Genomic DNA, 20,544 nt, shown 5'->3' with positions numbered 1-20,544 from the left:
CACCTCTAGGGGGGAGTTACCTATGTTGTGTTCATAGTCTGCGAAATATCTCAAATGGACTATTTTACACTTTGAAGTGTTAAAGGTGAATCTGTTGTTGTCTGCCCAACTTTGAGGTCGCGTCAGATCCTCCTGAAGTTCCACTTACCCCTTAGCTTGCAAACTTTTCTCCGATTTCACATAATCAGCAAAGAGTGGTGGACCTGACGGCACCTGCAGTGGAAGACCCTAGTACTAAACACCGGAGGACCACAGTAGGACATTCCATAGCCTTAGAGAACTTGAAGTTAACTCTGACATTAAAAAGGCGGTTATTTAGGTGTGAGGTGAGACTAATCGTTTGAGATTACTGATAAGACATATATATAGCTGACCCTATCAAAAGCCTTTGTGAAGCCAAGGTATATGACATCAATCTTCCCCTTGCGATGGAGAAAGTTTGTCCATCTGTTCCTCGCGGTCAGCGGATCGGTTATACAAGCGACATTTGTTGAAACCGTGTTACTGGGAAGAAAAGAGGTTTGTTGATAGTAAGTAGTCACGTAGACTATCGCATTTCAGTGCCTCCATAATTTTTGAGGGTATTGAGAGAAGTTCTACTGGCCTTGAGGACTACTTTATGAATTTCAAATCCAGAGTATCAGAGTTCGCGCGGTCAGATGATGATGATATTCCTACCTCGAAAGAACGTCTCAAGAGATTCTTTCGGGATGTTCTTGATGAGATTGCGCTCTGAATATGGCATTTCAGAGAAAATTTTTACGTTCCCTTCTGATTTCACCAGATAAATAGCCAGTAGGATTTCCTCTACGCCATCAGTGACGGCGAACGTTAAATGAAGGAGTTTGGGGTGTTTGGAGTCCGTCCTCCCAGTGACTCAGATTAGGGGAGTTTGAGCTCCTTGTCCAACTTTTCCCAGAACATCCTGTCTTTTTTGTCCTGCAGACTGAGAGGAAGGTCAGAGCCATATTTATGCCCATGATCATGAAGAAATCAAGTGACAGTGAAGTGGCATCTGAATCGTTTGCATGAATCCTTCGTGATCATGGTGATATGTGAGATGTTAGATTGGTCCGAGCGAGTTTATGACCGTAAAACAAACAAAACATACGCTCAAAAGGGATAGACGAAAACGGGTGGTACAAAACTTTATGATATACTAAAACTAGCTTTGTTGTGGAAAACTGTAAATCCTGATTGACAAGCTGAGGCAAAACCACTCTCAACTATTAGCTTGTGTAAAACTTAAAAACATTAAGCTCAGGAAAGATCCTTTTGCTAGAAATGGTACTTTTCGTTACGTAAGGACATAGAAAATGTTCGTGAAGTAAACATATCTGTCTCCCAAATATAATTTCAAATCGAACAGCTGAAGATCAAGTTATCACGAATAAATATTCTAAATATGACAAAGTGAACACTAAGGCAATTTTAAGGAATGTAGATAAAATTCCATTATTTTACAAATAATTTTAATCTTCAGACAAAATACAATCGATACCCAAATGTATGATGACGTCCCGATTCCGTTTAAAGTTTGGTTAGAAGAGAAATCTGAACCGCCTGTATTTGTTCTGATGATTGACCTAGCCTTCCTTCAAATGCTTATCACGGAGAAACCGCAATCTTGTGGTGTGATGCTGTCTCGTGAAATGACAATTCAAGGAGAAGGTCAGTAGTCGAAAAAGCGGTTGATCCGCGGCTAGAAAAGTGTTCTGTGTATCCCTTTTCGTTTGTGACTACTTCAGGAAAGAAAGAGGGGCTGTCATATGTTTATTTCTTACTATGTAGTTCAGAATGATCAAGTCGCTAGTCCAGATATATATGTACAGACTTAATCCCGCTAATCGCTCTTCAGATAGATTATAAAGTAATCTTAGGACAAGTTCTTCTGTAGCATTTTGAACGTTTTCCAGCAAGACGCTGTCTTTTCAGTAGCGGACTAGTGGCTTGTATACAATATTTGATTTTTGTGTAAACGGAATTGTTAACGGCGTCATAAATTGATTGCTATTTACGTGGTTGAATGCCGTTCTACACAACGTTTATTGGTTGCGATGTAACACCATCATATCACTCAACCGTGGTAGACAAACATTAGTTTTGCGGATTAGTAGATATCCAATTGTTTGAAGCGACACATTGGTGTTAAAAATTGTCACCGGTAGTGGATTAATTAGTTCATAGAACCGATATCTACAGTCTGATCATATTTCTTCTTTTTAATTTATCTTGGTTGTCTCTTTGGACATATTTTTGCATGACAAGGTCTTATGAATCAATTAAACTGTTCCAAGGAAAAGATTCCAAGAGTACATGGTAATTGTAAGTTAATATGTAGATTATTGAACATCAATGTTTGTGACTTAAGACAATATAGAGGTAATCCATACAGGATGCATGTATACTAATAACAGACTGATCAATTGCAGTCCTAAACATCAATAAGAAGATTCAGACAAATACAAAATGAGTTTAAACTTCACCCCATCGCACATGCTAGTGGCTATCAGGACTCAGTAGCTAAGTGAATAATGCGACGACGTATCAGGTTGACGGTACTGTGTTCGAGTGGTGGAGTGAACATCAACTCTGTGATGCATGTACATCCTGCTATCGAGTCCCAAATGGGACGAAATGTGCTGTGGATCACCAAAGTAGATGATCTGTGTCAAATGACCGGAGGCCTACTCAAGTTAGACGGGAATGGTGTGACGAACCAGCTAACATCGAAGTTACACCTCGTAGTCAGCACCTTACGTGGACTACCCCATTGACGTATCAAGGTACTATAGATGCTTTGAAGACTGTACAACGCATTGGACGTTATTACAGAAATATATCAGTTAAAGCAGATACAAGCGAAAGTAAGACCACCGCCGCATGGGCCAGTCCATGGCGTACTATTAACTGATGCACGTTTGTTGTCCTTGACCTTGACTAGGATCGATGATTTGTTCGATATTCAATGACTTAACTGCAGGATGATTTGGCTAGGGCTCAGTGGAATTTCACTGGACTTACAGTGCGTCCAGAATTTTAGCGCCAGCTATCATCCCACTTTGCTTATAATGTTTACTGAAGAGCTAATCCAGTTAAATAGACTGAATAATGGTATTCCATGTCTCTCATTGCCACGAAGGAATCACTTTCATCATAGTCAGGGTTTTGATTATGAGATACGTCTAGTTTTATCTAATGCATTCAGTTTGATGACCTTGAGTTGTTTTGTTTGGTGGCGTTTGCTGGGACGTTTTCAATTCAAAGGTACAAAATGTTTAACTTGACTGTGGGCGCGATCGATGTAAGGGCACACTTTGTTTCTAGTTCTTGCATAGGCAATAAATAACGGCAAAAATGTTGAGGAGCCAGTTCTCAAACTATTGGTAGCTTATAATTTCCATCATAACTTGTCAGGGGTTTAAAAGTGTCCCAGGTGGTGGGGGTGGTCAGAATCGTTATCGGTTACTGCTCACTGACGGCGTAAAAACTCATTCATGTAGGTTTTGAATTTTTAACCACTGCCTATAGTCGCCATGCTCGCCACACAGTTAAACCATTTGATTGATGAAAACAAACTGGTCAACAATACTGTAATCCGCGTTAGGAAACATGTTTGTAATAACATTCAAAATAATAAGTATATTCGTTCTGTCAAAGTAACTGGTTTCTAGAGTTGTCCTCATTGTTTTGGATCTTGATATACTTGGGACGGATGATTCGTCAGGTAAGTTGACATTTTACTGCAATGCGTTCGCTTATGTTCACAGTTTCGCTATCTTCTGTTGCTATTATTGTGATATCACAATTCTACATATGGTGTACATATCTAGGTGGTTCTTGATTCGAGAAGCCTGATGGTTTTCCAGCCACCTCTGGCTCAATTAGGTGCGTCTTCAATGATTGTCTAAACCAAAGGTGATATTAATGCTTTAAGTCCCAGTCTGAGTTGTAATGACCGTCATCGATTCCTTAATTTTATCCTCACAATAATCGCGAGGCGCGTCGGACCAGGCGGGAATTCATTGGTTTATGGTTAGATGTATTTGTTCTTTTTCAGATTTCGAGTTTTAGTATTTTTCCGTACTTGTCAAACATTTTCCCGCTGGTTTATAATTGTACTCACTGCAAATAGTTTTCTATTTTCGCACATAAAATAGTGACTGTCTATGCGCCTTTCGTGATATATTTTTGCCAATGTATTGCCGGATCTTGGTCCATTGCACATTTGTACCAGATGATGCGTTGTCTATAATTGACTATCATAATTAGTCCGAATTGGTCACAGATATGTGAAACAACCTAGTTTACATGTTGATGATGGGGTCAGTTTTCCCACTATGATCCTCGTTGAAAAAGCCTTGGAACGATGTATGTCTCCCAAAAGGTCTTCAGAAATTTGGAAACGATGTACAAGTTACCAAATGCAGGTTGATGTTCTTTTCCTGCCTGGGTTGTAGTAGTCGAGTGTATGGATAGTCACGAAAGACGTTTTGAGGTTGTTCTACTCCCGTACAGAAATGTCTTCACAGTCTTATAGTCCAAGGATGCATCATTTGTCTGTTATTACCACTAAGTTAGTGTCGTTGGATTTAAGCATAGGGTTCCAAATAGTAAGAGCAGGTAAGTAAGCTGTGAACCTTCATCCACCTGCATATAGAAATCGTCACCCTACTAAGCATATGATGTTTGGAGGAGGTATAAGTTAAAATAAGCGCGATGATCTAGCCATGACCTTAAACCAGTCTGGCATATCATAATCGGTCATCATTAATGTATAGTTTATGTTATCACAAATCGTCAATATAAAAGAACTTAAAGTTCCTGAATGATTATGCTGACAGAGTATGTTAATTGAAATAGCTAGGCTATAGGGAGAAGTCGATCTCTTTGATGCATTCAGCTCCAAATAATTCCCGAAATCATTCTATTACACATCCTTACTTCCTTCTCATGTTTCAACTTTTTTAAATATCATTACCTATCTTTTTTACCTTTCTGTTTTGGTTTCAGTTTTTCCACATAAAGCGCAAAAGACTTGCATATAGTTTTAACTGGTTTTTACTTTCATTCGTCTGCTAGTAATCCATAATAACTGTCGATCTTACTATAATTATTCTATATTGTATGCCATATGTTGTCCCGGATTGTTAAACAACTTTCTTGTTACGAGCTAACTATAGATTGTCAACAATGGCCAAAAACTAATGATCTTAGAATTTACATTCAGCAAATGCACGTTTTAATCTGAAAAGCTAAAATCATGGTGTTGGGTACACTAATTACAAGTGGATTGTTCGATCAATACTTTCATATTCATTATATTAGTGCAACTAAAGTTTCTCAATTAGTTGCTCTTTTTACTTTATTACCAAATTCACCACTGTAGTTCAGTTTGCGTAAGAGTCCTTTTCCTCATATGATTAAACCAGTAAATTTTATTGCAAGCCACAGAAAACGAGTGTCATAATTATCATAAGTCGACTACTTATGCGATTAGTTTCTGATGAGCCATTAACTGATTTGTGGTTTTCCACTATGTTCGGCGTAGTTCGATGTCACAATGTGTTTCTTGACTTTAAGGAAAGTAATTGAGTGCCATGACAACTATATTTTTAATGTAACACATCGAATGCATATTCTTACGCGGTTTCAAACTCTACTGCTTATTTGAGGACTAGTAATAGTGCACTTTTGCCCAGATTCAAACAGATATTACTAAGTGATGTGGTCAGTAACCTCCTGATCCACACTAGCGGATATTAAAAATTTCTTTAATAGACGAAAACTTCCAAATACTGTAAAATATGATTACATTGTGGTATATGGAGGTTTATTGGCCGAAACTCATATATCCGATGTGCTTTCAGCAATAAATATTGTTAAATGGAAGTGTAACCAACTATTTCAAGTTTCCTTTATTTTAGTGATAAGTGATTTAATATTTAGTACTTTTTCTGTTTATTAAGGTGGTTTGAAGTCCGAACAACCACCCACGGTAGCCAAACCAGCCACGATCACATCTCATTCAGTTGAACCTGAACAGAAAACTCCACCCAAATCTTCTGGTCCTTTCTCTGGTGGTCAGCCAAGTACTCCTGGAACACCAGGTTGTGGGCTCCCACGTGTATTTCCCATACAAAGCCTCAATCCGTATCAGAATAGATGGACTATACGTGCTCGTGTATCACAGAAATCAGCTATCCGAACTTGGAGCAAACAAGGTCGTGATGGAAAGTTATTCAACTTTACACTAGTCGATGAAAGCGGTGAAATCCGTGTAACTGGATTCAATGCTGAAGTGGATAAATTTTATGACATGATTGAGGTAAGTAACAGTTGTCATTTGGGTAAACATCTGAATCAGTTCATTCATCGATTCATTTCTAACGTTTATTTAAAACAGAATCTCCAATAGGCTGCATTATTTGTAGCACTGGTAGTGTCTCAATAAATACATATCATTAATCATCAACACAGATTTTTGAGATGATTGCAAACACTGACCACAAATATTCGAATACTTCACACTTAAGTTTAGTTGGTCTCTCTACAGGTCCGCAACACACCATTCCCTACTTTCTGTTAAAGGAATTCAGAAGACTACATTTTATAAGCGTTGTCACTTGATTATACTGTATGGTATTCATATATCAAATCATTTAATAGACCTCAGATTGAAAAATCAGTCCAGGAAATGCAAAGGAATAATTTTTACACTTAACTACTGACTAGTTCCTTTATGGTGTAAGCGAAAAATTTCCATGTTGAGGTATACATTTTCGAATATTTCTGACAGGAAATCTGCTGTGTACAAGGCTTTTTGATCGGCGGGTCCAAGTACTATCACTAAGTGGTAACATATGCACACTTTAATATGCTAGTATTAAAGAAAATCTGAATCACACACTTCTATTTCTAAAACTCGCTCAGTTCTCGTGATTTCGTTCTCCTCATCTTTTAGTTAGGAATCGAATAATTGCTAATTGTAGGATTATAGGGATTATGTAATTAAGTTTGGTTCCTTTTTCTGCACGAAGTTTATACTGTGTGTTTGAATGACTGCCATAATTCAAAGATTGGATGTACATTTGGTCATCTACAGATAGGTTTAAGTACATTTTTGTTAAGATCATATACCCCTGTTTGACCGGCTTGTAGATCCGTCTTGGTTTCATTGAAAAGATCTAATGGAAAGCTAACACGTTGATTATTATTATCGTCTTTCTAGTCGATCCGATAATTCTTACATAGTAATGTAACACATTCACATCTTGTGTAAAAATAGAACTCATTCAGTTTGTTGATAGTAGTATTTATTTAGACCATTTACTATGTACGGATTCCTGCAGTTAGTTGACTTTGAACCAGATCTTAGATTTGAGGGTTAGTGACTCTATCCATTCTCTCAGACTGATGAAGTGGGGTTCGGACGTCGGACTTGTTATCTGAAAGTCGAATTCATGATCATTGATCCACTGCTCTAGGTTGACACTAAATATATTCGTTAAGCATTCTTAAATTAGTTTTTATTTGTTGTTCTGTGTTCCTATATCACCTTTTCTATAGGTCAATAAAGTGTACTATGTCAGTCGAGCAAACCTGAAGGCCGCTAATAAACAATTCAATACAACTAATAACGATTACGAAATGACACTTCATAGCGATAGTCAAGTGTTGCCTTGTGAAGATTCAGATACTAGTTCTTTGCCAGAAACTCACTTCAATTTTATTTCAATAGGAAAATTAGATACACAATCTCCTGGATCTTTTGTTGGTAAGGGATGATTTTTTCTTCTATAATTATCAAATTCGAAAAAAAGCGTATTGGAGACACGAATAAGTACTATTGTACTTGTTAGTGTGTATATGAAAAGCTCTTAATCTAATGTATTTATAACCTTTCTCTTATATTAAAAAATATCATGAATTGTTTTGCACTTAATTTAACATCTAGATATTGTTGGAGTTGTACATGAATGCGGTGAAGCACAAACAATTACTGCCAAAGCATCTCAACGTGAACTACGTAAACGCGAATTAGGATTAGTGGATAGTTCTAACTGTCTAGTACGTCTTACACTATGGGGTGAAGAAGCGGAGAATTTCGATGGTGCAAGTCATCCTGTCATAGTTATAAAAGCGGCAAAAATATCTGATTTTAATGGTATGTTATTCCTGAAACATTTTTTAAATCTGTGATTTGATAACTTTATGGCTTGAGAGAATTGCACTTAATACTACATGTACTCGTTTTACGTAGTATTCCTCATTCATTATAATGTTATGCAAAAATGCTAATCAATTATATTTCGGTACTGTCATGCACTATTTTATCTTACTGGATTGTTATATATTGTTATTCAATGAATAAAATGCTAAGCTTTTCTCACTATGAGCTAAAGTTCAGGAAAATTCGTGATTGCTCTTAGTGACTCGTCTTAATGTGTTTCAAAATCGAGAATGTCGTCCAAAGTTCTATTACATTATAAAGGTCAACGTAGAAGTATTTAGTACATAGCCATAATTGTATGAAAATCGATGATCTGGCTCTTTTCTTTGAACACATTGGTACAAGGGCGCACCGAATACATATACTCCACACTTCATCACTCAATTTGTGAGGACTGTAATAGTACCCGGGTGCCCAAACCGAAGCAGGGGGTTTCCTTAGGAGGTCACTCTCCGAGCCCTCGACCTAGAGTTCTAAACCACAAGACAGAAGAGCGACGTAAGGAGATGCCGTCCCATGGTAGCCGGTGACCAACGATTGGTTAACATGCCGTTTGTTCACTCAGGATCATGGAGCCCATGTGCACCATTGGTTTGGAATCAGGGTTTTCACACTCGCCTAGGTGAATCCTGTATATCCATCAACCCAATTAGAGCGCCGGACATTCGCTCTTCGTCCTCTCGATTTCGTAAACAACACTCCTGCCGCAAGAAGGCAGTGATTAGGACTTCCCTGGCAGTGGCTATATATGCGTGACCATGTGAGAGCATTTCGAGAGGAAGAGCGGACTCTCTCCACTCTCGGCCGTACCAGGGCATTTGATGGCTCTATGATCTATCAAAGTTGTGACTACCAGCTATCAGTTCTTTTGTGAAATCGAATTTTCAACCCTGTTAACAAATGCTTGTAAAGATTCCTTTACTTATCCTGGGAAGGAATAGGTCGTAAGCAGTAATAAGTTCTGGACCCTTCATCAAGGATTTTAAAAATAATAAACTGCTAGGAGAATACGGAAATTATAAAACTAGATAAATCAATGCCTATTTTAAGTCTTCTGCTCTCATTACGCCTTCATTTTACATGGTGTTTCGGTCATATCTCACCCTTCAGCATGTATTCCTTTGCCCCGAGACCTATAGGTCTAAATATTCACAAACGTGAACCGTGTACATTAACTGGTCACTGAGTATTGGTCAGTGTCATGTTTGTCTAGTTCTTAGAGTCGATTGAATTCTATCGACCAAGTTGCAATGTGGTTACACTCCATACTCCCTTTTTAAACTTATTACTTATCAATGCACGTTCACTTCTGAACAAAATCTCAGCCTTGAGAACGTTAGCTTTTCTAGCCAAGCCTTCTTTCATACTTATCTTTGAAACATGGTGCTCTCAAGCAGTATCTGATTCAGAATTAAATATCCAGAACTATCGACTCTATCGCTGTGACAGAGAAACTTAGCGAGGAGGTGGTTGTATTATATATACTTTGGATACCATAACAACCAATAAAGTTGAAGATAGTGTTCTGAATAGTTTGCCAGAATTACTCTGGATATCAGTCAACACCCTGAATCATAGTCTACTCCTTGGATTTATATACAGAGATCCTGATAGTCTGAATAATGGGAATGATTATAATATCAATGCATTCATACGTGCATCTTCTCTAAGCTTTAATGCTAAGGTTATCACTGGGGATTTCAATTATCCTGGGATTAATTTGAGTACCGGTAGTTGTCAGTCATGTAGTGAAGAGTTCTCGGCGACCATTAACATGCACTGCTGGTCACAGTAGGCGATAGTATACTCGATCTAATATTTAGTAGAGATGTTATCCCACTATCTGTAAAAGTATATGATGAATTTGAAAGCAGCGACCATAAGATAGTAGTTTGCGCTCTTCTTGTCTATCCCTCTTATAATCGACCCATTCAAAAAACCTGTCAATATAGAGACTATAAGCATGCTGACTGGGACCTCCTGAATTCACTGATTAAACTTTCAGACTGGGATAACTTTTTTTCATGTAATAGTCTCGTGGATGCTATCGATGAATTCTATCTGATCGTTAACTCTTGTTTAAGTTCCTGTGTACTTCTTAAAACGTACAGGCTTAGTAAACCTTACGAATTATATATACCAGCTAAATATCGTAATAAACTAAGACGCCTACAGAATCGTTAAGTCAAACGAATTCACAACAGTTGCACAAATAATAATTTTCAATCAAATTAAAGAGAAACATAGTTTAAAAGCCATTAATGAGGAGATACTAGCACTTAATACTAACTCAAAGGTACAAAACTTAGCTCTCCTTTTCAACAAACGCGCTAAAGCAACTCAAAATATTGATATACCATGCATCCAGCATAATAGCACTTTTACATACGACTCTAAAACTATAGCAGAACTTTTCAGTGGTATTTTTGCGAATGGTGTAGAAATCATAAGTGGCTCTGCTTCAAGAGTTATGTGCGTGACTAGCAAATCAATAAAATCTATCTCCTTCACATGCATGAAAATTAATAAGGCTATAAATACCTTTAAGCTTTCGAGAGGTCATGGAGCAGACGGGATTTCATCCTTTCTCTACAAATATGTTGGTCCAGATATTCCACTTCTTCTAAAGCTGTTTAACCACTATGGAAACTGGTTCTTACCCTTACTGTTGAAAAACCGCGTAATTCATACCACGTTACAAATCTGGAGATAAGACTGACATGAACAATTATCGGCCGATAAATATTACTCCAGTTATCTCTAGGATTCTGGAAAAAATTATAAGTGATGAACTTTCCAACTATTTACTTGCTGAAAAATTTATCAATGATACTCAACATGGATTTCTTAAAAATCGATCTTGCATGACATATCATTTTGACTTCTTTAATTTAGTCTATTCTCTATGTATCCAAAGATATCTAGTCTTATTGCTATATCTGGACATTTCTGAAGTCTTTGACATGGTCAACCACCAACTTCTTATAGGTAAACTCGCATCTTATAGGGCTCAAAATCCTTCGCTTGGTTTGATTCCTTTCTCAGCAATCGACATCAAATAGTTCAAATTAACTCTTCATTGTCTAACGTTGTCCCTGTTAGAAGTGGTGTAATACAAGGTAGTGTCTTAGGTCCTTTGCTCTTTTTAGTGTTTATCAATGATATTTGTGAAGGTTTTCGTGTGTGTAAGCCCCTTCTCTATGCAGATGATCTTAAAGTAGTATATTCATGTTCTCCACATGAGCTGGAAAATTTGCAAAATTGCATCAGCATGGAGCTTAACAAGGTAGCACAGTGGTGCTTAAAATGGCAAATGGAGCTTAATACGGCTAAATGTAGATGAATATGCATCGGCGATACATCACTCAACCTAGACCTTACCATAAATGGAGAAGTGTTACCTAGGTTACATACAGCAGTAGACTTAGGACTTAGATACTCCCAAGACTTGTTGTTTACAGAACAGATATTGGAACAGACCTCTAAGTCTCAACGTCTAGTAGGTTACATAACTCGGGACCTTTATAACAATGAGTCACGTATTTTAATGTACAAAGTTTGTGTCCGACCTCTTCTAGAATATTTCACGTTTATTCTTAGCAGTGCGCGCATGAAGGATAAATTAAGGCTGGAATCAGAACAGAGACGATTCGCACTTCGTATTCTTGGAGCTGATTGTACCTTAACTTATAATTCCAAATGTAATAAAATTGGGCTAGACCCTTTACGGAAGAGGAGACTCAAACTAAATCTTAACTTTTTGTTCAAACTACTTAATAAATTATCCTTTACATCCAATCACGTGATTCAATATGCAGAAGCTTCTCATTATGACATCCGTAATTCCTTAGCACTAGTAAAACAAACTTATTCTAAATCATCTATTTATATGAATTACTTTACCTGTAAATTTTCAAGACTCTGGAATAACCTACCACAATCTATCCGTACGATAATATCACTCCCATTATTTGTTCGCTGCATCGATGCATACTGCTTCTCTGAAAATGCATTGAATGTTCTAGCACCTGTAAGTGTATCTCATTCCACAAATGGTATTATAAGAACTTTAAATGCTTAGCCATTTTTATTAGTGCATTCCCTAAGTAAAACCACCTACTTGCTGTCACTTAATGTTGACACCGTCCCCAGCAAGTTTAACTAATTTGTATAGCATCAACAGTATATCACTGTGTCACATGACACACGCATTTGGTAGACCTGATTGACATATTTTGGTAATTACTCCTTTGCTGTTCCGTGCTCTGTTTTCGTTCTAATTTCTCTAGTTGTAGATAATTATCATTAATTCGATCTGGCGCAGGAAGTGACCTTAATTACACCGTTCATAAATCAACAGGCTGTCCATTTATGAAACATTAAAAGTTTCCAGCTGATGCATTGGATCGCTGTAATACATGTACTACCTAAACAATTACTGAACTAGCATACTTGAAACTTTCTTCTATCACATGTTTGTTTTGTACATCTAGTGTTACTATTTATATCAAATTGATCATGCCTGTAAACTGGCGTGAATTCTGTGATTATTATTTCCAGAATATATAAATTATTATAACTGACTCAACATCGCGTACCCTGTACCTTTGTTGGATGGTTGCAAGTAGTTGACAGTGGTAACGTTTCAAACTATGGAACTTGGTGATCCGGGTTCGAATTTACTAGAGACTATCAGTGTCTTGGAGATCGCTTTACTAATGAGTGCCAACTAGCATAAAATCTGGGTCAAGTAGCGTTTCTTGCCACTTACCCCCAACCATCTAATGATAAGCAGTTCATTACAGTCTGTCTTAAAGAATTGTAACACAGATTAAAAGTTTTATTGATATTGACTATTAATCAACGTTTTAAATAACCTAATATGACATTCTTAATATAACTTATTTTCAGGTCGCTCTTTATCTGTAAGCCCAACATCATCCCTTCTTATTAGTCCTACAAATATTCCTGAAGCTATACGACTAAAAGGTTGGTATGAACATGAAGGTCGCTACTCTAACTTTGAAACCTTCCGTAGTGAAATGGTTGGATCTTCAGGAGGGGCAGATGGTGTATCTAGTTCGTCTGGTGTTCTTGGCGGTTGGAATCTCTTGCAAGATGTCAAAGCATCTGGTGTGGGAGCTAATGTAAAAGCAGATTATTTCACTTGTAAAGTAAGTGGACTTCTTTTTTGTTGTTAAAGCTTATGTTTACTCACGTTACGGTTTATAAATGACATATTACATTATCATACAGGAAAGCTTAAAATTAAATAGTTAGTGATATAACTCATTATATATGGATAAATTCATACACTTGAACCAGTGTATTCTAGTAATTCTTAGGAATGCGAACCATTGAATATTGTAATCTCCCACCCGTTATGCAACACAACGCATTATTGAGATATGTTGTGTTTTAGTCATTTGAATTAAAAAGGTGTGAATCCTTTATCTTGGTCGGTTTTTATTTTGTAAATAAAATATTACTAAATATCTTGTAAACATATCACTGTAGACTTTTAGTCTTAGCTTCGAACTTGTTGGGACTCCTCATTAATAGGTTTATCTTCACTTTTCCCAGAACACGCTTTTTATGAACATCTAAAATATTTCTAACATTATGCTAGGCAAGTAAGAATTTAACACATATTTACTCATCTCGAATGACTGTATTGGATTCTAGAGGTTGTGTTACTATATAGCCTGAGACGTTATCATACGTGAATCAAAATGCAGAAACCAGTAAACTATCCTATCGCAATTTTTTATTATGTACAGGAGTCCGAAAATCCGTCTTTCTGACGAACATATTCCATTTCAGTTGTATTCATTTGGTGCTTTACTCTCTGTATTATTACGAGGTGAATTGAATTGTATATCCGTACTAATGATACCACCTAAACGCAGGGTATTAGGGAATAATGGTAAATCAGTTGATGGGGTTGTGAGTTTCCATCGACTGAGATGGTTGGGTCACTTATTACGCATGCCGAACCACCAACTACCATGGCACACAATGCTGACTAGTGTTGGAGACGGGTGGTAGTCAGTTAGAGGAGGTCAAACCAAAACGTGACATCGGTTTATAAAGTCACAGACTTCTGGTCTAATTCCATATGGGTAGATGTAAAGTACTTGGTTGGGGTCCGCGTGACTATCTTAACCAATAGTTGGAAACTCTGGATGACAGCTCAGAATCAGTCATAATGGCTTAGGTGTATGTACTCTTTGTCTTCCATTAAATTGTGAGATTAAAATAACGTCATACCCCTGTATCACATTCTTATATGCAATCTTTTTTTATACTACTACCGTTACTACCCCAAATGCTCGAGGTTGGGGAGAGTCCGCTCTTCCTCTCGAAATGCTCTCACATGGTCACGCATATATAGCCACTGCCAGGGAAGTCCTAATCACTGCCTTCTTGCGGCAGGAGTGTTGTTTACGAAATCGAGAGGACGAAGAGCGAATGTCCGGCGCTCTAATTGGGTTGATGGATATACAGGATTCACCTAGGCGAGTGTGAAAACCCTGATTCCAAACCAATGGTGCACATGGGCTCCATGATCCTGAGTGAACAAACGGCATGTTAACCAATCGTTGGTCACCGGCTACCATGGGACGGCATCTCCTTACGTCGCTCTTCTGCCTTGTGGTTTAGAACTCTAGGTCGAGGGCTCGGAGAGTGACCTCCTAAGGAAACCACCTGCCTCGGTTTGGGCACCCGGGTACTATTACAGTCCTCACAAATTGAATGATGAAGTGTGGAGTATATGTATTCGGTGCGCCTTTGTACCAGTATTTATATGTCCAGATAAATAAATACCCATTGAAGCAACTACTTCTATGAATTCGGTGTTTATCTTCTACTGACTGACTGCCACCATCCTAATTAAAGTATGATATGTTTTCTTTGATTTGTAATTGTTTATTTACAACTGGATGTCTTAATAGTAAAGAACGTCAATTAACATTTGCCGTAGTAATGATTTTTCTTTCGTACCCATCTCTCCATTGCACTGATAACTGTTTTCCTATTTTCCCACATAAATTGTCTACTCATTTTGAAAAGTGATCATCGTTCTATTTTTTGCCTTCATACTTTATGTATTATGATGTATTTAACTTTTAGGCTACTGTTGTATTCATGAAAAAGGAGAATTTCATGTATCAAGCTTGTTCTACTGAAGGATGTAATAAGAAGGTGATTGATTTAGGTAATGGGCTATATCGATGTGAAAAATGTGCTAGGGAAACACCTGATTGTAAATGGCGCTTGCTTCTTATGGTAGGTGTTACCTATGCTGTTCTACTTAAAAACTATCATGTTTAACCTACTGGTACTCCCAATAGCATGCTTTCACTTTTTATTCTCTAAAAGTACTAGTATTTATAAGTCGACGAAATAGCCATCTAATGCTTCTGTGTTTTCAATATTTGTCTAACTTTATTTGGTTCGTGATTTCAGTGATATATATATATATATATATATATATATATATATATATATATATAAGCGCAAAAACTAATGAATTAGACGTCACATAGTATACTAAATTATGTTTAATAAATATAAAACCCAAAGCTACGAGAGTATCAGTAGTTTGTGATTGTTAATCGAGGTCCATAAGATAGACCCCACAGTATTCTTGATTGATCACACCCATCGAAACAGTTTAGCCCTCAAGACTGAATTACGTCTCTTCATTTATCAACAAGTTAGATATTCAGTTGATAATGGCATTTCTAACTTCTTAGGACCAAAGTTGCTAATCAACAAGTTTTAATTGTTACAAAGCTTGCGGAGTGAGTTATCTCTTAAATTAGATAACTCCACTGCTGATGAAGTTAATTATTATCATTACCACTATGATCCACGTACAATCTTAATGATTTATAAAATGAATTTCAGTTGTTAGATGGTTGAGGGTATTTGACAGTAGAATTTGATTGACATTGGTTTCATACTAATTGGTACTAATCAACAAGGTTTAGCTACAATCTTGAGGGATCTAATATGCTCTGGTAGATTTTAACCTAGGTCACCCAGTTCTATAGTCGTAGGTGTTATTACTGAGTTATTTTAAGTTCGACTTCTCTTCTGTAGGACTGGAATATTGATTGATCACTACTCAGAATTGCAGTTGTGAAACTATACTTTCAAGTATTTTCGAAAGGTTGTGTAGGATAAATGTTGGTCAGTTTAGAAAAACGTAACTCAGAATTATAAAGTTGATCATACCGTTCTAAGGAAAATTTGAACTGTGTATTCTAATACAAACCGTATCGAATATTCAATTTAGTCTGTTCATTTACTTACGTTGACAATTTTTAAATATTTAAATCTGTTTTTAGGCCAAAATTGCTGACGTCACTGGAGATTTATGGGTTACATGTTTTCAAGACGCTGCTGAAGCTTTACTGGGACAGACAGCTGAAAAGTTGGGCACTATAAAGTCAACACAAGTAAATATTTCTTCCTCTTGTCTTGTCAGCTATTCTATATTTTATGATATTTGGTTTATTAAACTAACTACCCTATGTACAATTAATTATTCATTGAATAGTTACGTTTATCTAGTCCTTTAGTGCTTATCCCAGGAAAAGAGATAGTAGTGGTATCAATAGAGGTGGAAAGGATTAAGTTATCGAAGGAAGCGAAAAAGTCTAAAATAATTTGAAGATTTTCGATCTAAAAGAAGACAAAGAGTTAATGCATCTGCACAATAGCGGATTATTTTGAGCCATATTGTTCAACGCCTACAACCACTGCTTATGATAACCGCGCAGACCCCAGTCGAGTGGTTTGCGTACTGCTTAGTCCGGCTATCACTGAATTCACTGATACCACGTTTTCGTTCAACCATCTCTAACTTTCAGCCTATACCAGACAACATTGCCCTTCCAGATAGATAGACAGTGGTTAGGCATATACGACACATGTCCCAACCTCCGTAGCTGATGAATATTCACTCAATCGTCAACTGATTTGGTATATTTATCTAGAACACTATACTCAACAAATATCTTTGGAAATTTTCTTCAAAAATATTTCTAATTCAAACTTAATGATAATTGTTGTTTCTTTCGTTATTTTTTCTCATTAGGATGAAACACAGTTGGAAAAAGTGTTCATCGAGTCAGCATTTAACTCATGGATATTTCGTTTACGAGCTAAAGTTGATCGTTATAATGTAAGAAGTTGTTGATGTCTCTTATTTCTCTTTTTTAATATACTGGTTTAAGTGTTTTTATTTCCCATTCTATGTTTGTCGATTTTCATCGGTCACCGGTTTGTGCTTTTCTTTATTATCATTGTATCGGTACATGGATAGGCAGAAGGACAAAAATATATTTAAGAGGATCTCCACACATACACACATACACCTCATAGTATTATTTTTGGTTTGACTTGTATTATCATGTTCTTTGAGTTGTCGAGTCAAGTTGGTTTTGACCATCATAAGCTCTGCTAGATCGAAATCTAATGATCCACATTTCAAACTCCAATAATTTCCTACTACAATATGTTCCTCATCTAATTTCAAGCTTGCATGTACGTCTTGTTGCCAAGTCTCTTAATAAATACAAAACCTTGATCAAACAAGATTTCCTGCTGACCATCTTAAATTACTCAGCATCATTAGTGAATTGATACCCTATTCCCGAATTGATTGATTCCTCAAATCATCGTTCCTTAAAATATCACTATGGTTAACCTAATTTGAAATTAGTCGCGTTATTATTGTGTGTGGATAAATATACGGTAAAGTATAAACACTTTGAATACTTTAGTAAAAACTCGCAAATTATAAAATGTGGTTTACTCGACAAAAGATACCGTTAAAAAAATAACACATGAATTATTGATTGTATCAGCAAATTTCCAAATCTCTTTCTGAAGATTTTCTAACATCTCTTCTTTCCACATATATATCAACCTATATTATCAGTTATTTTCTACTTTTCTTTAAATTGTGTTTAATTTCTTTTTGTGTATACACAGGATGAAGAACGTTTACGTGTTGTTGTTGCAGATGTTAAACCGGTAGATTTGATTGATTATTCTAGGCGTTTATTGAAAGCCATAAATGATCTATCAGCAACTTTATCTATTCAGTAAAAATCAATCAGCAATAACTCTTGGTGGTGATGATGATAATTTTTGCTGCTTCCATTCATCAACACACAAATAAAGAAAGCATTTCTCTTTTTTTAAATAAAGAATCACATTTTATTTTCAGAGTAATTAAATTCCATTATCACTTGTATGATTTGAACATTTACATATTGTTTCCATGAAGAGATTATCACAGATTGAATTGGTTTTATGCATTGTTTCATATGTGATTATAACCGAGATGGACAATGAAATATAAATATATGTGTGTATCTACCTAGATAATTAATTGTTTTCTTTTCATTGTGATTTTTGTTTGGTTATATATTTTAGTTAGATGGGTTGAGATTTTGTTTCACAATGTTTGAATTACTTAATATAACTAATAACTAATTAAAATGTAAACTGAAGATGATTTTATGTATTGCTAACTAAATTCCAACCAGCTGTTGGTTTTTTTATTTATTTATTTAAACACATAAATATTGGTACATGGGAGCACCGAATACATATACTCCACACTTCATCATTCAATTTGTGTGAGGGTTGGAATAGTGTCCGAGCACCTAAACTGAAGCAGGTAGTTTTCTTAGGAGGCCACTCCTCGAGCCTTTGACCTAGAGTTCTAAACCACAAGGCAGAAGAGCAATGTAAGGAGATGCCGTCTCATGGTAGCCGGCGACCAACAATGGGTTCATATGTCATTTGTTCACTCAGGATCATGGAGCCCATGTGCACCATTGGTTTGGAATCAGGGTTTTCACACTCGCCTAGGTGAATCCTGTATATCCATCAACCCAATTAGAGCGCCGGACATTCGCTCTTCGTCCTCTCGATTTCGTAAACAACATTCCTGCCGCGAGAAGGCAATGAGTAGGACTTTCCTGAGGATCGACATAGTTTGATCTTATATGTTGTAAAAAATTGTTGAGAGCTAGTCTACATTATTACTGATCATGGTTTGAATGTGATATGGTATGAATTTTACAGGTAGCTTTCGAATCGAAAAACATGTGAGTTCTATGAATTCCGAGTTCAAAGAGCAGATAATGGTGACTGTCTGTCTCAACTTTGTTTAACCAACCGATTAATCGTAACAAGTGCAAAATTTAAACGTCACAGAAATATGCTCAAATATATCGGTGTTACCAACCATTGTTGGAATTCTCAATAAAATACTGCCCTAGTGAGAGCGCACATTTCTATACATTGTAATCAACCTAAGAAAGCAAATGCAAGAAAACTTTAGATATCAATTTGAAAGTGAGAAGGTCAATAATGCGTTCAAAGTAGAATTCTCTAAGCAAATAATCGACCGTAGAGAAGGTTTATCGTGAGGAATCTTGCGTTGATATCCAATCAACTGTAAATGTAAGGTAGTATCTACCAATCACTTTAATCAAACGTTAGGAAAGACTGGTGGCATCTAACGATTTGATATATACTCAGAAGCGTATCCCATAAGGCTCTGAACACCGCGATGAGCGACGACAACACAAACGTAGACTAATAAAATTACCTTGGGATCGTCAATAGTAACAGGGATCTATAGTAGGAGAAATGGAAAAGTCGGCAGCCGTAAGGACCAAGGAAATAGCTGTTGGGATTCTTTTAGTAAGAACATATAGAGAAAAGACGAGACCATTATTCACTAATTCCTATAACCACCCGATGGTCAAATAAGGCTTATGTAAACTTCTAGTTTACATGAAGTAGACTCCTGATGTCCAGAAAGCTCCAGAACTAGACCATTTAGCTCAGTTAACATAACGACAAGAATGTTGATATAATATCTCAATCCCAACCTGATTGGATCCTGTTTTTCAGTCCTTGAAGTTGAATACTCCACAAATATCCCACCTGAATATTATAATTTAACTACAGGTTGTATAAGCAGCAATGAATGTTTATTTCTTAGCTATCTATTTAACTCCTCTAATTAAGAATTGCGATGGTTGTTGACCTGTTTGTATTCAAAATGAAATCGAAAACAATATATGTTCATAAATATATCTCGAAGTAAATTAAATAATTCCTGATTGAGAATTTCACCATGGATTCTTCTGATTGGTGGGGAAAAATTCGAAGCTTTGTCTTATTATGAACTAACAGTAGACCAGCTCGGCATTAATTAGTCATTTTTAGTGGTCTACCATGTTAGTATTACTCCAGAGTCGTATAAACGCCGG

The 20,544-nt window shown here is 36.5% G+C and overlaps 1 protein-coding gene across 1 annotated transcript; it reads left to right on the top strand.

The window, feature by feature from the left end:
* Window positions 1-3,217: 3,217 nt before the first annotated feature.
* Window positions 3,218-18,792, top strand: RPA1 (60S acidic ribosomal protein P1). Its single transcript, XM_051212986.1, has 13 exons — window positions 3,218-3,304; window positions 3,339-3,386; window positions 3,418-3,499; window positions 3,532-3,640; window positions 3,675-3,727; window positions 5,970-6,328; window positions 7,570-7,777; window positions 7,958-8,167; window positions 13,145-13,407; window positions 15,368-15,523; window positions 16,591-16,701; window positions 17,343-17,429; window positions 18,242-18,792. The coding sequence occupies exons 4-13, from the start codon at window positions 3,537-3,539 to the stop codon at window positions 18,356-18,358; spliced, it is 1,668 nt and encodes a 555-aa protein (XP_051068916.1). The 5' UTR covers window positions 3,218-3,304; window positions 3,339-3,386; window positions 3,418-3,499; window positions 3,532-3,536; the 3' UTR covers window positions 18,359-18,792.
* Window positions 18,793-20,544: the final 1,752 nt, after the last annotated feature.

The sequence above is a fragment of the Schistosoma haematobium genome, chromosome 3 (assembly GCF_000699445.3).
Source record: "Schistosoma haematobium chromosome 3, whole genome shotgun sequence".
Lineage (NCBI taxonomy): Eukaryota > Metazoa > Platyhelminthes > Trematoda > Strigeidida > Schistosomatidae > Schistosoma > Schistosoma haematobium.
The sequence above is the reverse complement of the archived record's forward strand: the minus strand, read 5'-3'. Positions and strand labels throughout refer to the sequence as shown.

Coding starts and splice junctions, on each gene's coding strand:
- RPA1 (XM_051212986.1), top strand. CDS start 3,537: ATGCTCGCCACACAGTTAAACCATTTGATTGATGAAAACAAACTGGTC. Junction 7,778..7,957: donor ATCTCCTGGATCTTTTGTTG/GTAAGGGATGAT, acceptor TTTAACATCTAG/ATATTGTTGGAGTTGTACAT. Junction 16,702..17,342: donor GCACTATAAAGTCAACACAA/GTAAATATTTCT, acceptor TTTTCTCATTAG/GATGAAACACAGTTGGAAAA.